The 19,818-nt window shown below is 40.7% G+C and overlaps 5 protein-coding genes across 5 annotated transcripts in view; 3 read left to right on the top strand and 2 right to left on the bottom strand.

Annotated features, from left to right (window-relative positions):
- Nucleotides 1-2,730, bottom strand: part of MELLADRAFT_104908 (uncharacterized protein) — a gene marked incomplete at both ends in the record, with an annotated part of 4,797 nt that extends 2,067 nt beyond the window's left edge. The window contains 4 exons of the mRNA XM_007408030.1: nt 49-108; nt 867-930; nt 1,355-1,420; nt 1,489-2,730. Coding sequence (XP_007408092.1) covers nt 49-108; nt 867-930; nt 1,355-1,420; nt 1,489-2,730 — 1,432 coding nt within the window. The remainder of the gene's footprint in view (nt 1-48; nt 109-866; nt 931-1,354; nt 1,421-1,488) is intronic.
- Nucleotides 2,731-4,841: 2,111 nt separating this feature from the next.
- MELLADRAFT_104907 (uncharacterized protein) lies at nt 4,842-5,264 on the top strand (the record flags this gene model as incomplete). The annotated part of the gene is made up of 2 exons (XM_007408172.1): nt 4,842-5,179; nt 5,252-5,264. The coding sequence occupies 2 exons, from the start codon at nt 4,842-4,844 to the stop codon at nt 5,262-5,264; spliced, it is 351 nt and encodes a 116-aa protein (XP_007408234.1).
- An 8,857-nt stretch (nt 5,265-14,121) lies between these two features.
- Nucleotides 14,122-14,274, top strand: MELLADRAFT_84687 (uncharacterized protein; the record flags this gene model as incomplete). The annotated part of the gene is made up of 1 exon (XM_007408173.1): nt 14,122-14,274. The coding sequence occupies one exon, from the start codon at nt 14,122-14,124 to the stop codon at nt 14,272-14,274; it is 153 nt and encodes a 50-aa protein (XP_007408235.1).
- A 76-nt stretch (nt 14,275-14,350) lies between these two features.
- On the top strand, nt 14,351-15,500 carry MELLADRAFT_71417 (uncharacterized protein; the record flags this gene model as incomplete). Its single annotated transcript, XM_007408174.1, has 6 exons — nt 14,351-14,418; nt 14,505-14,565; nt 14,648-14,683; nt 14,769-14,874; nt 14,945-15,024; nt 15,135-15,500. 5 exons carry the CDS (start codon nt 14,543-14,545, stop codon nt 15,172-15,174), a joined length of 285 nt encoding a protein of 94 aa, XP_007408236.1.
- A 550-nt stretch (nt 15,501-16,050) lies between these two features.
- MELLADRAFT_84686 (uncharacterized protein) lies at nt 16,051-17,835 on the bottom strand (the record flags this gene model as incomplete). The annotated part of the gene is made up of 5 exons (XM_007408029.1): nt 16,051-16,613; nt 16,724-16,912; nt 16,995-17,186; nt 17,288-17,384; nt 17,515-17,835. The coding sequence occupies 5 exons, from the start codon at nt 17,833-17,835 to the stop codon at nt 16,051-16,053; spliced, it is 1,362 nt and encodes a 453-aa protein (XP_007408091.1).
- Nucleotides 17,836-19,818: the final 1,983 nt, after the last annotated feature.

Below are 19,818 nucleotides of genomic sequence, written 5' to 3'. Positions count from 1 at the left end.
AGGTTAAGAGATATGTCCTTGGTTGAGGCTATACGGTGGATGACTTACCCGGAAGAAAACTTGTTGAATTTTTTATCATAGCTTTAGCACGTTCGGCATTGGAATGGACTGAATGAAAACAAAACGAAGCCTTTCAAGATTGAAATTAATATCCGAATCGGTTGGCAAATTTGACCGTACCATGCGATATGGGAGTGTAGGTCGGGCCCGTGTCTCGCTAGGGGGTCCGTATTTTGAATCTCCAAGCGCTCATCTCGTGTGTGCATGCCGCGTTGATCCATTTGGGAAATGGACCGACACGGAGGCGAAGTTGGAAGGTGCATGCATATAGCGTGAGCGACACACGCTTCCGCAAGTCTGGCTAAATAACCGAAAGCTGAATATTTGTGCATAGGCACAATAGACCCTGGTGAAGTCGGATTGCTGAATGAGGCGCACGGTGTGGCGTGCTATGCATTGTTGAGACAGCGTTGAGTCGGTACCACTTATGAATAGTTTCGCTCTAAAATTTAAGGTTCATCTGGGTTTTTGCGTCCCTGTTGCGCAGGAACCCGTTTAGTGTGAGAAGCTGAGCTTTGGTGTATGCCAACAGCGTAGAGAAAGGAGGCACGGAAAGTTCGCACCTCAGGAGACCCGAAAAGGGGCTCCGCTAAAGGTACCATACTCTTTTTCTGGGATTGACCAACAAACATGCCCCGTCCATGTTTTTCAAAAATAAGAACTCAGAGGACCATTTGATATGTCAAAATGTGTTCTATGACATTGGCCTGTCAGGCTTCTCCGCCATACCTTAAAGATTGCACAGGTAAAAGTCGCTGGGCTATAGCTTAAAAATTGCACGCGTAAAAGATGCGTGTAGCCTTAACTTTGAGCCTTTGCAGAGCCGGAGACACTAAGCATGACTTCAATATCAACATCAATAATGACAACCTAACGATGATGCGAACGGCACGAGGCACCTCGGACTTTATAAGGGTCAAGTACCGTGAGGGATACAATATCAGAATACAATCGAGGAGCATTGATCAAGGGGCACATTTTGTGCGAGTTTCAAATTAGTGCCTTGAATACCTCGGCCTCTAAATCAAGCCCGCATTACATACAACATAGTGGTTGGGTGGGGCCATGTAGCAACAATTACAATGACGAATGGCATGGCTCGGGAAGGGTCTGAAGTGGATTTGGTCTGATCACCTGTCTTGACTTTCGGATATTAAGGATAACCTGGCGAGCTGCATTTGTTCGAAACAGTGATTGAGTAATGGCATCAGAGAAGCAATGCGGTTGGGATTGATGGCGAGGCTATTAAGCCAAGCTTTGATCAGAAGGATTGTTAATAACAGAGGTCCCTTACCTTTGCGTTTGCACCTACAATAAGCCGCGTGCAGTGCGACTCGTCTTCAATCTTGCAACAAGTCCGCTAGATTCTAACACAGAAATAATGTTAGACTCTGTGCCGAAAAGCTCTTAATCATAAACATGACACACCTGTAAATCTGTCTCTGTAGGCTGAACTATGAAATGGCATTGGACTTTCACTTTTTCAAACATTGCCACCAAATCAAGATCGTACATGGTCGTGTTTTCGGGTATTACACAAATGATGTGCTTAAGCTTTTGAGGCCATTTGTAAATCGGAAGCGTTGTTAAAGATAAGATACTGCGCCAGTAAACACTGCCGTGCCAGTAACTCGTGACGAAAACCTCGATCGTTCGTAACAGTGGCCATTCTAGCCAGGCAAGATCCCAATGGATTGGGTGACAATATTCACTACGCAATACCCGAAGTTTGGGAAAAGTCGTGCTTTGAAGTGCCGCCGGGACCCGGTCAGGGATGGAAATTATGAAGAGAACTTTGAGCGATGCCTTAAGTTCTAAGGTGATGAGCCCGGCAGCGTCACACTCTCCATGGGTAAACAGTTCGAGGCAACTGATTCGTCTAACACTTGAACGGAAAATATCAATTCCAACGTCAATATTGCCAAGGTCGCAGTCTAGCCAAAAATGTCGTAAATGGGGCAGAGAATCGTGGTTCAAATTCATTGACGGTAATGGTGAAAGTTTGAGGGATAAGGATTTGAGCAAGGACGTAGTTTCAAGCGCGAGCTTGATCGTTTGCAAATCGTGCATAGTACCTCGGCAAGCCGAACTTTCAATCTGCAGCGCGCGGAGACCAGTTGCAAGCTGGAGAGCGCTCCGCAACACCGGAACAAACCCAACGTGTCCTGTGAAGCGTAATTTCAATTGGATCAAGGTTCTGCGGCACAGCGATATGATTGAGGCCGCATTCTCTGGCGAGATAGAAAATACATGTGATGGAGGCAGGTTTGTTGTCGTCTCGTTGGTGGGAGATTGCGAGGGAGGTTGTGAATGGTACAATCCGTCCAAATAGAGGTGTCGTAATCGAGGCAGGCCAGGAGTGATGTAAAACTCGTTCCAAGTACGTGTAAGGCTGTGAGTCATCTCATTACGAGTCAAGCGGAGTCTGTCAAAAACAACGGGAAGAATGGCAATGTCCCATGATCTAGCAACCAAGCGTAAGTCGAGCAATCGAGTGATGCATGAATGATGCAATGATAGTACGTCAGTGCAATTAGTGCGGTCGGGGCCAATGACAGGTCTCGAGGATATGAATTCTTGAATGATGCGTTCAATCACCTCAACTGGAATTTGTGGGACCCTAGGAAAGTAAGGCACAGGGGAGTGTGATGTCAATAGTTTTGGTGGCATGATCCTATAGAAGTCACAGGGACGAACGGTTAACCTCGGCGGGCTTGGGTTTTATGCTTTGAAAGGTGATTAAACTATATGCCCCCAATCGCCATGATCCAATGTTTGAGGATCATATGTTGACAGATAAGACTGTCGCTGTGAAAACATACTCTGAGCCAGCTCAGTCTCGGCAAAAAAACCTGGTCTCCTTTTTTCTTTTTTCATGCATGAATGATGCAATGATAGTACGTCAGTGCAATTAGTGCGGTCGGGGCCAATGACAGGTCTCGAGGATATGAATTCTTGAATGATGCGTTCAATCACCTCAACTGGAATTTGTGGGACCCTAGGAAAGTAAGGCACAGGGGAGTGTGATGTCAATAGTTTTGGTGGCATGATCCTATAGAAGTCACAGGGACGAACGGTTAACCTCGGCGGGCTTGGGTTTTATGCTTTGAAAGGTGATTAAAACTATATGCCCCCAATCGCCATGATCCAATGTTTGAGGATCATATGTTGACAGATAAGACTGTCGCTGTGAAAACATATCGTGGGCTAAAGTCGTACGTTGGAACTGCAGTCTTGACGTGAACTCGGATGTTTGGGTAGGCTGCGCGTGGTGGACGGAAAGTATGACTATAAGCATGCTGACTGTTCGTAAGATTGAAAATGGTCGATTCGAGTAATAATTTGTGGCAGTTGGCCCTCATAACCTGAAATCTGGAACGTGAAAGGGAAATCTCGGGTAAGGATGTTAAGCCAGGCAAGAACGCGGTGTGTGTTCGGAACGAGTTCGCATGTCGTGGCAGCGTGGCACGAACCAATGGAAGGTGGAAACGTGGGCTAGTCCTGAAACAAATAGAGAGGAGGAGTAATTGGCAAGGAAGACTGTTGTAGATGGATGCCGCGTGGCTCAAAGATATGAGGATTGGGTCAGGGGTAAGAGGCAGTAGGACACCTAAGTTGGGGTATGAAAGCGTAGAAGTGCCACATAAGTGCTTAGATAAACGGCATCTTAAGGCCTTAAGGGTTTAATCCAGTTTCGCCAAGAAACTGGGTTGTGCTTTTAGTGTTATGATTTACAATATATCCATCCAATCAGCTCAACATATTTCCTTTTTTTCCAAAGTACTAGAGCCTTTGAGGACTAAGATCCATATAACTGTTTTAACAAAAGCAATTCCCATCCTAAAACATGTCATTTCTGGCTCCCTTTATCAAACTCAATATTTCAAGTTAAATGAATATTGTTAGCTTTCACTGATATTTTCACCTCATCTGGGCTCAAATAAATCTTCTGTGACTCTTTGTTTTCAGTAGAGATATTAAAACCCAGGAAACTGATCATTACTACAAAGGTATTTAACTCAAACAGACTCTGGAAATTTGCCCGTATAATGATGAAAGGAAATTTATAGGCTCATCTCACAATCATGTTGAATCTTACTTTCTGATGATCTTCAATCAGATCTCTAACTGTGTTGAAGAAATCTCATTGTTTCATTTTGATGAGTCAACATCAGATTATTGTTGATGAATTGTAAGATGATAAAAGGATATGACTACACCCTTTCCCATTTCAAGTGATACAAGGGCAGAAGACCCATTGGCTGTTTAGTCTTGTGGAGGTTTATTGATCAAAGCTGATTTCATTGTTGAAGATAACACCAAAACACCCCTATGTGTGGCTATCAACATCCCTATCATCCACGGAAACACACCTATATGTGGCTACCAACATCCACATCCTTGCAATTCACCATTTCCAGAAGCCTGGTGTGGGGATTCCGGTACTTGCATCCAATTGTTTTGCCATACATGTTTAAAAGCTTCACCGGCTTGTTCCGGTAGACAGTTGATCGAGCGGATATCAACCGAGATTTTTTACACGCCACAAGCGAGGTATGGCACTATAAATACATTTGATTTCAAAAAAAGCCAAGTTTTGAGGTGTGAAACTCGACATTATCTGGTTGCAGAGTTGCAGACAGACAAGCTTCAAAGGACTCTCCAGCTCGAGGAATTTGGAGATATAAGAACTGAGGTCTGATCAACTGAAAAGATTGTCTCAAATCCCAGCTTCCAGATCAAAGAGTGATTTGAAAAACAATTGCTGTATTTTACCCATCATGAGACTCTTCAATCTTTTGAAAGTATTGTATTTTGGTACTTTCCTTCTTGTCATAGTTCCTTTAACTACTCAGCGCCCATGGCTCAAAAATGAAAAGGGAAAAACCACGATAGAAAACATCAGTAAAGGTCGTCAATCTCAAGTCAAAGAAGTTGATCATAGGACTTCTAAATCTCTGGTAGAAGAAGTGGAATCTGAATCTTCCGAAGAAACAGGAGCCAACAAATTTCAAAAGATTTCAGATATTATCAAGACAAAAGTACCAGTAAAAAGTCATCAGTCCACCCATGATCCATCACAAGCCTCTGAAGCTTCCAAAGCTATTGAGGAGATAGAGTGCGTGTGGTTTAGTTTTTGAACCAGTTTTTGACCATACATATTTTGAATATGCGACCTGACTGATTGAAGTTCTTATACATAGGAGGCATTCCAACACTGACATATGGAATGAATGGGTTCAAAACAGAAATAAATAGAAAGTTGGACTGAAAGCCGGATGGGTCAATGAAAAATCTCCCTATTGGAATAGACTTGTTCTGAGTCTCATTGTTCACGTCTTCATCTCTAATCTAGAAGTCAACATAGTCTTCTTTTTCTCTCCTTTCATATCTCCATTCAATGAGTTCAACAAATCCCATTTTCTTTTTCAAAGTATCAGAGTCTTTGATTACCAAGATCCGTGTCTTGATCTCAATGAAACCAATCTTCATCCTAGTCTTGTGTATATGTCTCTTAAAACCAAAACTTAATCACCTCACATTTGGTAAAATCTGCATCTTCAAAAAGTTGTAAAAACTGATAATTTACCCAAATGAACTTTTACTCAGAGTCAAACAATTGAATTGAAATGTAAACTTCATCACCAAAAATCTAACATGTTAAGACTCAGAGAAGATTGAATTTGTAAGACTGATTTCTCAATCCTATTGAATTTGATTCTCTAATGAACTTCAATCAGATTGCCTAATCATATCAAAGGAATCTAATGGTACCAAACCCATTTCAAATCTCAATCTACAAATAAAGCTACCAAATCTTAGAGACAGACTGAGTTGAATGCAATGATGCACATAAATCAACAATGGAATTGGATCACATCAATTAATTGTAAGCTTATAAAACAATTCCTCAAAGCTATTGCATGAAGAGCATTTGGTAAATCCCAGAGCCGAAGTAACTGTTGGTCTAGGTGCTATTATCTTGACTGACTGTATGAATTTAGTGGTCATATAACCTGTTCACTCACACCTACTCATCTGTCAAGCCTGTGGTTTTTTTTTCATCTCAGATGTGCTGTGAGGACTTTTTTTAAGTGTGAAATTGCTTTATAGCAAATCACACTATCTTAACTCACCAGCAAAAGAGGTCATCTAGTCGAGTATGTACAAGAATTAGAGGTATCTATTTATCTTTACGCAATTATTAAGATAGCCATCGTTTTTTCATAAACTTTTTTTTTTTTTTTTTTTTTTAAAGTGCTTTTTGGCATAATTGCATATAACACTATCTGAACAATACAAGAATATAGGACTAGTACACCTTAAAGACACGACCATCTAATCAAAAAACAAACATATCACTGACTTTTTAGGCTTTTAAGAAGACCTCTGTATGAATCCAAGCTTGAAGCTATTAAACCCTTTTTTTTTACGTTTTTTTTTTTTTTAAAAACCCATCTTTAGGCATTTAGCCCACCCGAAGGAAAGCGATGAGCCTCTTTTGAGTCATTAGTCTCAAGAGCTTCTTGCGCATTCCCATAATTGAGAAGCTGTCCAAGTTGGTGCTATGAGCTAGTAGAAAAAACCCTCGATTGATGCCTCACCAACCTATGAGCCCAAGACGTTGCTTGGAGATTGGTGAACCTTAAGAGGATTGAGCATAATCAGATACGTAAGACTGGTGTTTTAGAGTCCACTAAGACTGGGAGAAAAGTGTCTTGAAAGCCTATGGATCCAGGGCGGTACTTGGAGGCTTTTGAACCCATTGAGGGATTGAACAAATTTCGTTACGTATAGGTAGTGAGAATTTGTCTATTGACAGATGATCGAGATATGTCTTGGAGTCCTATGGATCCAAGACGATACTTGGAGGACCCCGAACCCATTAAGGGATTGAACATAAATCTTGCGAAAACGTTTCTTTTTTTTTTTTTGGGAGATTCAGAGGTGATCCAATTTCCTACATCAAAGTGATTGTTTGCCTCGTGGCCGTTCTTTTGGGTTGTTTCTCCTGTGTGTATGAGCGAAGAAAAGTGAAACGATTTGAATTGAGAATGAAATCAGCTAAAAACGGAAAAGCCTTTGGAGAATCAAGTAGTTTACTGGCACTATTCCAGTTAACTTTGACCCCCTCCTTTTTTAATCGAGACCTGAGAATTTTTTGTGCTCTTTTATACCTGTCACAATACAAGAGAAAGTGTTCAGTCGTTTCTTTCCGTTTACAATGTGGGCATAGAGGAGATTCTGAAATCTTTCGCTTGAACAAATGATCGTTTAAGGGGCTATGTTTTGCCCGCAGTTGAAAGACTGCTGCAGCACTACCTTTTTCCATACTTAGTAAGCTATTTGAGATGTCTTTGGCCTTGGTTCTAAAATAATTTCTCCCCGTTGTTAAGGTCACGTTCTTGATGTTAAATTGATCATTGGTTCTTTTCTTGATGCTGCCTAGGCTCGTCGGGATCGGGATAGCGTTCGCATGGTTCTCCGCTGCCTTCTTTGCTACCTTGTCGGCTTTTTCGTTCAGTTCGATGTCCGCATGCCCTGGGGTCCAATAGAAACGAAATTTAACATTAGCAGGTAACTGTCTCAAGTTAGTACGTATTTTGATCACTAAGTGTTGTCCTGAGCACTGTCTTGGAGCATTGTGAACCAGGCGTAAAACTCCTTGGTTATCACTGAATATGACAAGGTCAGACGCAGGTGGAGCCTGTCTTCTAAGGAGTTCGTTAGCTAATTCTGTTGCTTGCACGATGCCTAACAGTTCGGCCTCGTGGTTCGAGAAGTTATCCTTGAATCTAATGGAAAGCGCCCTATGTGTTGATCTCGTGACCGCTGCGGCTCCTCCACCTTCCTTACTTACCGATCCATCCGTGAAGATTATCAGTGAGTTACGATTTTCTTCCTCTACGACTTGTTGAGGCACTAATTCCTTGGCTTCATCCTTTGATTTATCTAGGTTGAATACCTGACCTAAATTTGTTGTCCATGGTACTAATGAATGAGCAAAAATCGTTTCCACCTTTTCTTTTGCCAATACCTGAAAGCTATCAAAATTTAGGATGTCTTGAACCGGACCTTTGTGTTTTGATACTTTCATTTTCAGTTCGTGACTGATGATCGCTCGTGTCGGATGATCATCTGGCGCTGTCAGTCTTTTGAGTAGAAAGTTGTGGTGGCGTTTTGTCGCTATGACGCTGAAAGGAGTAAAGTAGGCATCATGATTGATCATAATATTCAATGTGCCCTTGAAAGCTCCTAAGATTATCCTGAGAGCAGCATTTTGTAATTGTGTCAGTATTTTAGAGGCCTTAATAGAAGTTTTACCTGTCAGCCATACTACGCTACCGTAGAGTATTCTAGGGAGTAGAATAGCCATGATAAGCTTTCTGGTTTCTCTTGGTGAGAGACCCGAGTAGCATTTATTCAGGCGTTGCAGTTGGTGAATCGTGAAATCACCGACTTTCTTGACATGCTTGAGATGATGATTGAATAGCAACTTTGTGTCAAACCACACTCCAAGCCATTTAACTACTTGATTTGGTCTTAGTGACTCTTCACCAAACTGAAAATCTGGCGGGTCTTGAATACGTTTATTAGTGAAATGTATGACTTGGGCTTTCTTTTTGTCGAAGATCGCTCCGTGAGAGGTGGCCCATCGTAGGGATCTTTTGGCCTCGCGTTGGAGCCTTGAGTTGTTCTCTTCGATGGATTTGGAAGACACTAGGTGTACTACATCGTCGATAAAGCCTATCAAGATATTTCGAGCTGCTGGTTCAAGTCTTCCCGGGCTCAAGAGAGAGGAATTGTACAGGATGTAGAGTATTACCGATAATGGGGAGCCTTGAGGGAGGCCGTTATCAATATCAAATTCTTCAGACAGAAAATCCTGAAGGCGGAGGTTGGTTGTTCTTTCAGATAGAAAACCTTGAACTAAATGTGTGAGATACTTCGGGCAATCATGGGTCTGAAGAGTATGAATGAGTCGTTCTCTGTGTACTGACGGGTAAGCCGACTTGACATCTAAAAATAGGGCCGTCACGATTTCATCCTTACGCCACTTCTCTTTTATCCAAGAGGTAAGGATAAGTAGTGCTTCGTCAGTGGATCTTTGCCTTCTTCCTCCCATATGACCATATGCTATTTTGTTTCTTGATTCAGCCCAGTAAGTGATTCTACTAGTGATCACCTTTTATAGAGTCTTGCCCAAGCAGCTTAGGAGCGCAATCGGTCTGTACGAGTTGGGTTCAGAGTAAGAGTCCTTGCCGTTTTTCCTGATGATGATCGTGATCGCCGATCTCCAAGAATTGGGGAAATATCCTAGCTTAAAGCACGCGTTGAAGATTTTGCATAATTCTGCGCCTATTGCTGGTAGTGCTAGCTTAAGAATTTTGTTTGATAGTTGATCTCCCCCGTTGGCTTTGCGATTTGGGAGCTGTTCGACAATTCTATTGAGTTCGTCCGGTGTCAGTGGTGGAAAGATGAGTTCATTCGGTTCTATTTCATTCTCGTGTTCACGCGGGATATCCGACAGGTCAGCCTCGATGTGAGCAACCGAGGTACCATAGTAAAGCAGTTTGGCCTGTTCGTCTCGTTCTGTGGCAGTTGATCCATCTGGCTTCTTGAGTGGGGCGATTTCGCCTGTCGATTTCGGTTTGACATATCTGAACGCCTTGAATGAATCATTACCCAAACAGTTTGCTAGGAATGTTTTCTAGTGGCATGTTTTGACCTTCACGACTTGTTCTTTGAAATACTTCTGCCATTCTTCATAGCTTTGTTTGGCTTCTGGTAAGTGCGATTGAAGCCACCATCTTCTGGCTCGGTTTCGATTCTTGAGAATCGGGTTCAGAACTTCTTTGTCCCACCAGCTTTTGTATTTATTGATATCGGTTTTGACTTTCCTACCCTGGTTATGAGCTGATTCTAAGATGGTTGTTGAAAGTGATGCGATGGCTGTGTCAATGTCTTCTCGAGTGCTGTAATTAGGTGAAAGGGGGTTAAGTTGAGTTGTTAAACTGTTATGAAAAAGTGCGATGTCAATGTCAGTTATTTTCAGGGAAATGTGAGATTCTACTGGAGGTATGAATGCCAGGTCAAGGAAAGTCTCTATTGGGAAGTGGTCTGAGGCTAAAGCGGTGGTTAGTACTTTACAACTGAGCACCTTTCCTGCGAGGTTCCAGCTAGCCCAAATTAGGTCAATGGCCGTGGGTTGAGTTCCCGCGGAAAAACGGGTTGGGACTCCCTTTGGTGAGATGAGTTTAAGGCCTTTAGAGCTGAGTAAGTGAATCAGTTTCTTGGCTTGAGTATCTGTTGAGGTGTAGTTAGGTGGGTTCCATAATTGGTGATGTAGATTTGAGTCGGTCGTAATGGCTGTGGGTATTTGTCGATTGTGATTCTTACTCAGCCAGTTATTGAGAAAGAGGAGACCTCTGTGAGAGCCAGGTGGATTGTACCAGGAAACTACCCGTAGCTTGGTTAGTCTGGACGATTCTCCTCTGATGTTGATACCCAGGATAATATCCGATCGACTAGGTAGGATAGTGAATTGCGAGGTTGGTATAAGTTTTGAGATATAAATACACACCCGTGGCCTGTCCGACCAGGCCGTGGGGTGATAGTCGTAGGCCGAGATGCAGTGCCAGGCTTCATGGTAAGGGAAAGATAAAGAATGACTATTGAACCAAGGCTCCTGAAGCGCGAGGATCGAGTATTGGGTGTACGTGAGAGCTTCATGAGTATGTTGCATTGAGTTATGGCAATTGAAATGTAGAATTGAAATTTTATTTAGGGATAAGGGAATATCTGAGTTTGAATCCATCTGGTCCGAGGGGTCGTTTTCCATGTCTGAGTTGTAAGGGGATGGTGGTCTTTTGGATTGCTGCTGATCGTATCTATGATTCATTGGTTATAGGTGAGGGGGTGATTTTGAAACGGGTGTTGCGTAACGGGCAGTTGAGGCTCTTTGGTGAGTGGTTGTATTTGTCGGTGAAACGGTCAATCTTGCTGTTAGTTTTGAGGCTGTCGAAGTTATAGCACCTGGCACAGACCTGTTCAGAGTCATTGTTAGCGCATTCAAGTGAGCTATGTGGGTCACCACATTTGGCGCAGCTTGGCTGATTTGTGCAAGAGGTGTGTGTATGATAGAGGTCGAGACAGTTAAAACACATAGTTGGGCCTTGTTCATAGTGTTTGCTTTTAATTCTATAACAATCTACATAAAGTCCTCCTTTTTCTATTTTTCGTGCTAGTTCTTTATCTAATAAATTGAGAACGATTGTGCCACACTTCTTTTTAGTGTCTGCCGGGTTCTTGATCCATCTTACTGAGTGAATACTTTCTTCTGGTATGTCATTTTCTAAACTGAGTTTTTTAGGGAAGTCTTCGCTGTTGATATCAATATCGGCGGGAACAAAGTTAAATAAAATCGGGTATCTAGCCTGTGTCGTTTCAAAGTCTTTGTGAGCCATTTTGGTCCAGATGTGCTTGTTCTCCAAGAGCCAGTTCTTCATGAGGCGGTTATCCATATTCATTAAAATGTCACCTGAGTTGAGTACTAGAGCGCCTCTAATTTTGACAGGGACATCGTTCACCTTCGCGTCTAATGCGGCTAGGGTTGAGTTAATGCTTCGTACAATTTCCGGGCTCCTCATGCCTTTGAAGGGTTCTAATCCGGGGGCTTTGTGTATGATCAGAGTGGCCGCTCTAAAGTTGTTGATTTCTACGTTCTTAGGAGGAGGCTTTGGGCCAGTGGGTTGTGTTCGTTTCGGGTAAGGATTAATCCAAGCGTTTGGTCTGGTTGTTTGGTGGCCAGAAGAAGGGGGCAGTTGCGGTTGAATGATCGTACGTGGGCTCGTTGTTGGTTCCTTGTTTCTTTCGGCTTCTAGTTTGTCGATCTTATCATTCAAATTTTTAATGGTCTCCATAAACATTGACAGCATTTGGATCACTGTACGTAAGAGCGCATCGGTTGAGCTCGAGCTGTTGTTAGCTAAGGACGTGAGCACATCCTCCATAGCGTTTGGGTCCATTGGTCCTTGGTTTGGCCTCGGATTTTTCGGGTGAGGCGATGGATTATCCTCATCGATGCCCGGCGGGCGTTTCGATGGCATTCTAGGGCTAGTCGAGGTGTGTTTTTTGGGGGTTTGGGTTGATAAACGATGAAAAATTCTGATCTTCTTTTTGATCGATGTCTTGTTTCATAAACTTGGAATGTCAAGACTCAAGAGTAGAGTACCCGAGCACCACTGATCCGCATCGGTACTCGGGTACCCAAACTACACCTTGTTTTCCTCCAGTCTTTCTGATTTCAGGTCCAGCCAGGAAACCTGAACCTCAACTATATCTCAAGCTGATCATCAATCAAGATATCGATCAATCAAAATGACATCTTCCAAATCCAAAACTCAACAAGAATCGAATCTAACCCAAGAATCTCTTTGGGTATTAGATCCATCAAATGGTCTTTATTGGAATACATAGCTCGGCCTTTTTTCACTTCTTTGTGATACTTCCTTATACCATATCAATTTCAATCAAACCTTACTAAACTCTCTATCTTTTTTTCCTTTTTATCTTCATCAAATCAATCTTAGTCTCTCCAAAAAAACCCTTACAAACTTCCCAATACGTACGAAATTACAAATGGAAAGAAGGAGATCAGTAAAAACAATTTCTCTAGGATCAGAAACCCGAACCAACCCACGTAAACTAGTACAATACGAAGACGGATCAGATGGATAAGATGAAGAAGTCCAAGCTGGTTCAAAAGACCTTCAAGATACTGAACTAAAAAGCTTATCAGAAGTAGAAAACAAAACTTCCATCATCGTGTGAATCATCTGCACTTTTATCCGATGGAAAGTAATCGATTAAGACTCAGTACCGATACACGAACGAGAACCATCATCACTAGCAGCACTCTGAAAACCAAAGATGATGCTCATGCAACGACACCACAAGATATGAAAACGATTCGAGAAAAGAAACAAAAGACAGAGACGTGCAGATTGTACAACGAATTGATTGGAGACGGGTGTACCAAAGACCCTAGTCGAGCGAATCTTGAAAGCCCAGAAGAAACCCTTTTAACCGAAACTGATCTAGACCGTCGACCTTTTCCAACCAAATACATAAACCGAGCCAACTTACGTATGTAGACCAACGAATCTCACTTCAAGCCGATCACGTACGCAAGCATGTTCAACCCCACTCAAACCAGAAGAAAAGATTGACGGCTTTTGTCCCGAATCAAAGGGAGCCATCTTATTATCTAAAATGGGAAGAGATCCAAGTAAGATAGGAAGAACCATAGAAGATAAATCGATGGCAATCTATCAGGTTGGAATAGGTACTCAAGCCTTTTCAGTCGGAGTCAAAGGTTTAATTGAACCATCGGATTCTATAAGTCAAGGGAATGATTGAAGAAATAAAGCTCGTGAGGCTAGTTGGAAAAGGAAGGTATTTATGTCTTTAAACCTAGAATGTATGGTTTTGGTCAACATATGGTAATATCTTTTTTGTTTTGAGATTGATTGGAGTTTTGGTTGAATTCAGTTTAGTGTAGTACATGATTTGTTGTATGATGAGCTTTTCTTTGCAATTCGTGTAAGAGATTGATGTTTGGTAAAGAAGAAGCTATTGGCTTTGTAGGTCTTGACTCTTGATTGATTTTTCATTTTTAGTAAATTCATAGACTCAAAAGCAGGTTTGGCAACTTTGGAATGATTACAAATCATGTTGTATCAAGTTCTTTATTTAGGTTATTAAGATCTACATATGGGATCATATGCATGTGAAAGGTGTTAATGAAGAGGTTTAAGTTCTTGGATCGGATTCGATTAAAATGTAGTTTTTGATAATGTAGTTTAGTTGAGTGGGATTTAACCTATCTACACGTAAGCAGTACGTAACAGTGACCATCTATGTTATGTATGTAGAGCAGCCTACCTAGAATGATGAACCAAATGATGATTGGTGTTCAAACTAGATCAGTTTTGAAGTTTTGATTGGGTTGATCAGTTGATCAGTTTGAATTGATAAAAGCAAGTTGGCTGTGAGAGTATGGATGATGGGATGGGATGGGATGGGTTGGTAGGCTGTGTTGTGATTTTAAATCGGTTTAAACTGAGATTCTGTGTATATTTTACCATTTCACACTTCCACTTCCACGCCCAACCCTTACTAGTACTAGTACCACGCTGTGCTGTGCTGTAACCGTTGTTTAGTGCGACTGTGAGGATTAAATCCAATTCGAGTTTTAAAGTTCTAGAACTTCTCTCCCCTTTTTCTCTGCTTCTTTTCTTAGTAATCCAATCCAATCCAATCCAATCCACTTTATCTGAAAAACCAAACTAAATCGTAAGTCATTCCATTCGATTTCATCATTCTTCATTTCTAAGCTCATCTTCATCATCATCATCATTTCCTTCATCCACCTCTAACAGTCAAAACCAAAACCAAACCAAACTCATAACCTCCAACAATGTCAGCCAACGATTACTACAAGTCAGTCTTTTCCTAAGTCATCCAACTCCAACTCCAACTCAAATCAAATCCAATAACTTACTAAACCCACCCAACCCAACAGCAAAGGACCTCAACAACCTCAATACGCTCCTCCTCAGTTAGTCATTCATCTCTACACACATCTCATCAAATCGAACTCATCTAAGTTGACCATCCATTTCCTTGGTTCTACCAAAACACAGAGGTTATCCACAACAACAACAAGGAGGCTATTATCCTCCACCAGGTGGTGCTCCTCAAGGTTACCAACAACAACCTGCTTACGGATACCAACCACAACAACAACCTGTTCGTCACTCTTGACCGCCTCTTTTCTCTTTTTCGGTTTCACTTACCTTTAGGATTTCTCCTTTCTTAGGTTTATGTTCAACCTCAGCAAAAGAAAGGTGGGGGTGGTGGTACTGGTTGTTTGGCTTGTTTAGCCGGTGCTTGTCTTTGGTCAGCTTCCTTTTCCTTCTCTATCTATATCTTTTCCTTTCGTTTCCCTCAAAACCGTTTCTGTTTCACAAGCTAATATAGTCTATTTTTTCCCCTTTCGATTTCATTAGTTGTTGTGCAGAAGAAGCTTTATGTGATTGTTTATTCTGAAGCCGAAGAAAAAAAACATCCAACGCGTGTTTTTTTTTCTCTTCTACTACTTTTACTTTTACTTCTACTTCACTTTTAACCATATAACCTCTTTTTTTTGAAATTTGTAGCCGATTTCCTTCGCCTCAAGACTTTGATTTCTGTTCTTATTCCTTTTTCCCTTTTTCCTCTTCTATATCTTGCTTGATTTTTAATGATTCTTTTTTTGGATCAACTAAAGTTTTTTCATCAAGAGAAATCTTGGTTTTGAATCATTTAATTTGATTTGATTTTTTCATTCTTACGCGTTTCAAAATCGATTTTGAGAAAGTGTTTGATTTCCTTTTGAGAGAGAGGGAGATTTGTGTTTTTGGAATTCAGAGATTAGATTTCAAATCAATTTTGATCAAGTTCTTTTCGTTAATCGATCTTATTATTGATGATTCTTACCTTGGGTCTCGATTGTGCTTAACAATTCTCCAAAATCTTGAAATTCGAGGTTTACAAACGTAAATCAAATCAGAAGTTCTTAACGAACGCTACACTTTGGCTAAGACCATCGTAAAAAGAAACATTCTTTAAACAAAAAGATGACATTGTAAGATGAGTTCAAGAATTGGCTTGTAGATAACAAAACAAAAAATATGATTGGATATTCGATCAGATGTCTTATTCGCTGTACACAGTATAAGTAAATAAATCAATCAACTGAATAGATATCAAAAGTATTTACAAATTCCTCAAAGTTCAAAATATATTCAAGCCAAGCTTTTTCAATTGATCACAAATCCTCAAAACGTTCAACATCCACAAGCATTTTCTTCTTCTTGTTCCAAGCATACATACTCCAATTTAGAATCACTTCTTTCATGATGAATTTCAATTGGTTCAAAATGATTATCCTTTCGATCTACGTTTTTGTAAATTACTCAACGATCGAGACCTTTGAATTTGTTTATTCTTTCTTCTTTCGTTCATCTTAATAGCCGTTTGACTTTGAAATTTCTCATGATCATCAGACCTCAAAAACTGATCAACTCGATGAAAGACCCGTGAATGGAAATCGATTGAAGTCGAATTCGAATTAGTTTGAATTTCCTTTGAATCAGTTAAACCTAAATCCATATCAACTTCATCTTGACCCAACTCATCTAAAGTCCATCTCCCAAACTTCCCATCCCTAAAACTCTTCAAAAGGTATTGTGAAGCGATCTCTAGATTAGGTATTGCACCTTTCTCTAATGCTTTGATTCGAATCGAAATCGATTTCAAGAAGTCTTCAATCGGTAATTCTAGGTTTGGATTGGATGAAACTAAAGTTAGATCTGGTGATGAGTTTAATGATAAGGTTTGAGAGATCTCGTTGGGCGTGTGGGGTAGGATTGAATAACGTTGGATTAGGATGTGTAGTAAGTATGATGAAAGGTCAAATGAATCGAATAAAGAATCTTTAATTCCAGCTATCGAAAAACCAAAACAAACACCATCAACGTTTTAAACCCATCATTTTTCGTAGTATAAACAAAACGAAATCAAATAGTTTCAGTTTCAGTTTTAGTTTGGTGCTTACCTGTGATTGCGATTTTAAAAGCTATAGCAGAAGCTTCATCACCTTGACCTAAATAAATTGGCATGATACCAGGTGTATCGATCATATAAACTGATTTTCCATATGACATCTTACAAGCTTCAAGTATCTTGACCATACCACCTATTGATCTTGTATGACCTGGCATAGGTGCTTCTGAAGCTGTTTTACCTATCCAAAAAAAAGAAAAGGTTTGAATTAGCTTTTTGTTTTTTGTAAGTTAAGAGAAATGTTTTTTTGGGGGTGGATTTACCTTTTTGACATCCTACACGTCTCAAAGCGTTTAAAAGACTTGATTTTCCTACATTTGGCATTCCACAGACCATGATTTTGAAGCCTTTTGAAAGACTATCTGATTGGTTTCTATGATGATGATTTTTAGATTGATCATTGATATCAGATGAAGTTAAAGGACCAGTTGAATGGTATCTAGACTTAACGATTTCTGTATTCAAAAATATACAAAAAAAATCATCGGGTTTCAAAAGTTCAATTTTTTTTGTGTGGGGGAGGGGGTTTGAAGGTTTTTGAGTATTGTGAATTGACCTATTGATTGATATAGAACTGATTTTATGTCTTGATCGAGTCTTGTATTGGTGAATAAAACTCTTTGACCTGATTTCGCAAATGCTTCTTTTAAAGGCTATTCTATCCAATTTATAAACCCCCCACCCATCAAAGCACCCAAAAATCAAAGAATACAAAGAAAATCATAATCAGCTTACAAATAAAGTGTTTCAAAACAAGAGGAAAAGAAAATGATTTACTCTTACCTTTTCTAATCTTGGATCAGCTAAATCTTTTTTATTATAAACAATCAATCTACTAGGTAAACTTTTCTTGATCGTTCTTCTTTGATCATTTCCTTGATCGTATTCTTGTTCGCGTTCTTGGTCTCGATTGTTAGAATGTGTTTGAATTAATTTTTCAAATTTCGGATTAATACTAGATAATGGTAATCTTGCATCTCTCGTTTCTATAATTAAATCAATTTGATTAAGTTTCGATTGGATTTCTTTGATGGCTTTTGCCATATGTCCTATATACCATGATGGGATCGTATTTGGAAATTTAAAGATTCTTTGGTGGGTCATTTATAAAGTTGAAGGAGTGATTGTACGAATTGAAGTTTAAGGAAATTTGTGAAAGTGGTGCCAGTGGTAAAAGAAAACAGTTGAGGACCGGTCAAGGTTGGCCGACGGGTTGGTTTGAGAATACGGGCGTGAGTTACTTCGGCGCAGCAGATCTTGGACCCACAAGCTGGCCATTGAGCTGTAGACAACCGAATCGTATATAAACCGACCTCTCTGCCATCCTTCCGCTTCTCTCCAAGACCAAAGTGAGTAGCATCCTCCCCCCTACCCTCACTTCATCCTCCACAACCTCACTTCACACTACACAACCTAGATCATTCTCACTGACTGCTTCTCTCTTCCTTCTCATCGTTTGCTTCTTTCCTATCACAGCTCTTCAGGATCTATTTACAGTAGATACCCGTTTGTTTGTCTCACTAGCTCAACTGAGCCACAGTGTTTACAAGTGTTGATGATTGAAAGTCTACGTATTTCATCTAAGCGAGAACCTTCTCGTTCTCTTTTTTGAAAAGAACGAGCTCGACGACCTTAGGCTTTTTCTTTCCACCTCCTTTACATTTTTTTGTATTGGGTTTTGTCGTGTGCTGCCTTGAGTCTCGACTTTGTTTGAGCTCTTGTGCTTGTGCTGTGGAAGTGGCCGGAAATTCGTGACGTTCTGAACTTGTACCATTTTTTTCTATATAAGGTTACGGTACTCAAAGCAAGTATGTACGCGTACATACTTTTTGCTACATAGTTTTTTTTGGCGGGGAAAACGAGTCCAAAAGTATATTCGTTTTATTTTCCCCGCCAAAAAAAAGTATATACGACAACTATATACGTGTAACTATGTAGCTTTGAGTACCGTAACCTTTTGTGATGTTTGTTGGGTCGTTGTATTTGTGATGTGCTTGACTTTTCTTGCAATTGCGTCTCTTACCTATGCCGCGTCCTTTGAGCAATCAATGTCTTGCCATCGAAGTCTCTGACACCAATTGCTCAACCTTCAAACTGCACTACACAATTTCCGTCTTGCAGTGTCCGGACCGCAAAAGTAACGCTGAATTTGTCCATCCTCCTGAGATGCCTTCTTAAAGTGACTAACATCAGTGGGTTCAGGTACCAAGCTCGTAATCACACACCTAGTCATCCAGACTTGATTTCCTCGCAACTTGCTTCTGGCAAAGTGTTTGCAGGCTCTTGCTCCTGGTCACCTGCACACCTTTAAAGCAGAACTTTCTTCGTCAACGTGGCTTTTTGTCGACTCTTTTGACCAGGTTCTCAAAATGGAATTGGGTGGAGGATTTAGTCAACACAGAATTCAAAAGTTGGGAATATGAGGGTTCCTTTCACAGCTGCGTTTCAAGTGCTTGCAGTTGGTAACATCAAAGCCGTACTAGGAGGTCCAACGGGGCTTTCGGGGCTGGTACCGGTCCCAAATCTTGGCCAAGTGATCACATACCATCATAGGTGCATGTAAATACCTACGATTTTTTGTTATTTTGGAGGCTGTCACATGAAGTTCACTTTGTATTTTGAGATATTTATTACTTTTGCTAAAAAGCTTGGCCCGATCGAGAAAAAATAAAACAGAATCAGACCCAGATTTCGCCGCAGCAGTCACAACGCAGCAGAGAGAAAGATTTTGGGGGTGCTGTTGGCTCTGGTGCGAGCTCCCAGTCATATCCTTCAAATCCCTGTCCCTGTTGATTACTTTGTTTTCATCACTAAACTCAACTCAGTCGCTTGCTGCTTCTCACATCCTGGAAACGTGTTTATCAATCGTGGCCAACCCATTGCTGATCTGTAGGAAAAAGGTACACTTTTTTTACTTCAATTCCTCCCATTTGTCTCCTCAGTGCAATTAATTGAACTTACTGATGATCCCCAATATCATTTCTAGGTATCCTTCTACAATACATACCACCATACTTTCCCAAGTTGAACCCTATCGATTTTGGATTCAATGTGTCAAAGTTTGTTGTCTCGAGATCACAAGTTTTA

The sequence above is a fragment of the Melampsora larici-populina genome (genome assembly GCF_000204055.1).
Source record: "Melampsora larici-populina 98AG31 unplaced genomic scaffold MELLAscaffold_11, whole genome shotgun sequence".
Lineage (NCBI taxonomy): Eukaryota > Fungi > Basidiomycota > Pucciniomycetes > Pucciniales > Melampsoraceae > Melampsora > Melampsora laricis-populina.
The sequence above is the reverse complement of the archived record's forward strand: the minus strand, read 5'-3'. Positions and strand labels throughout refer to the sequence as shown.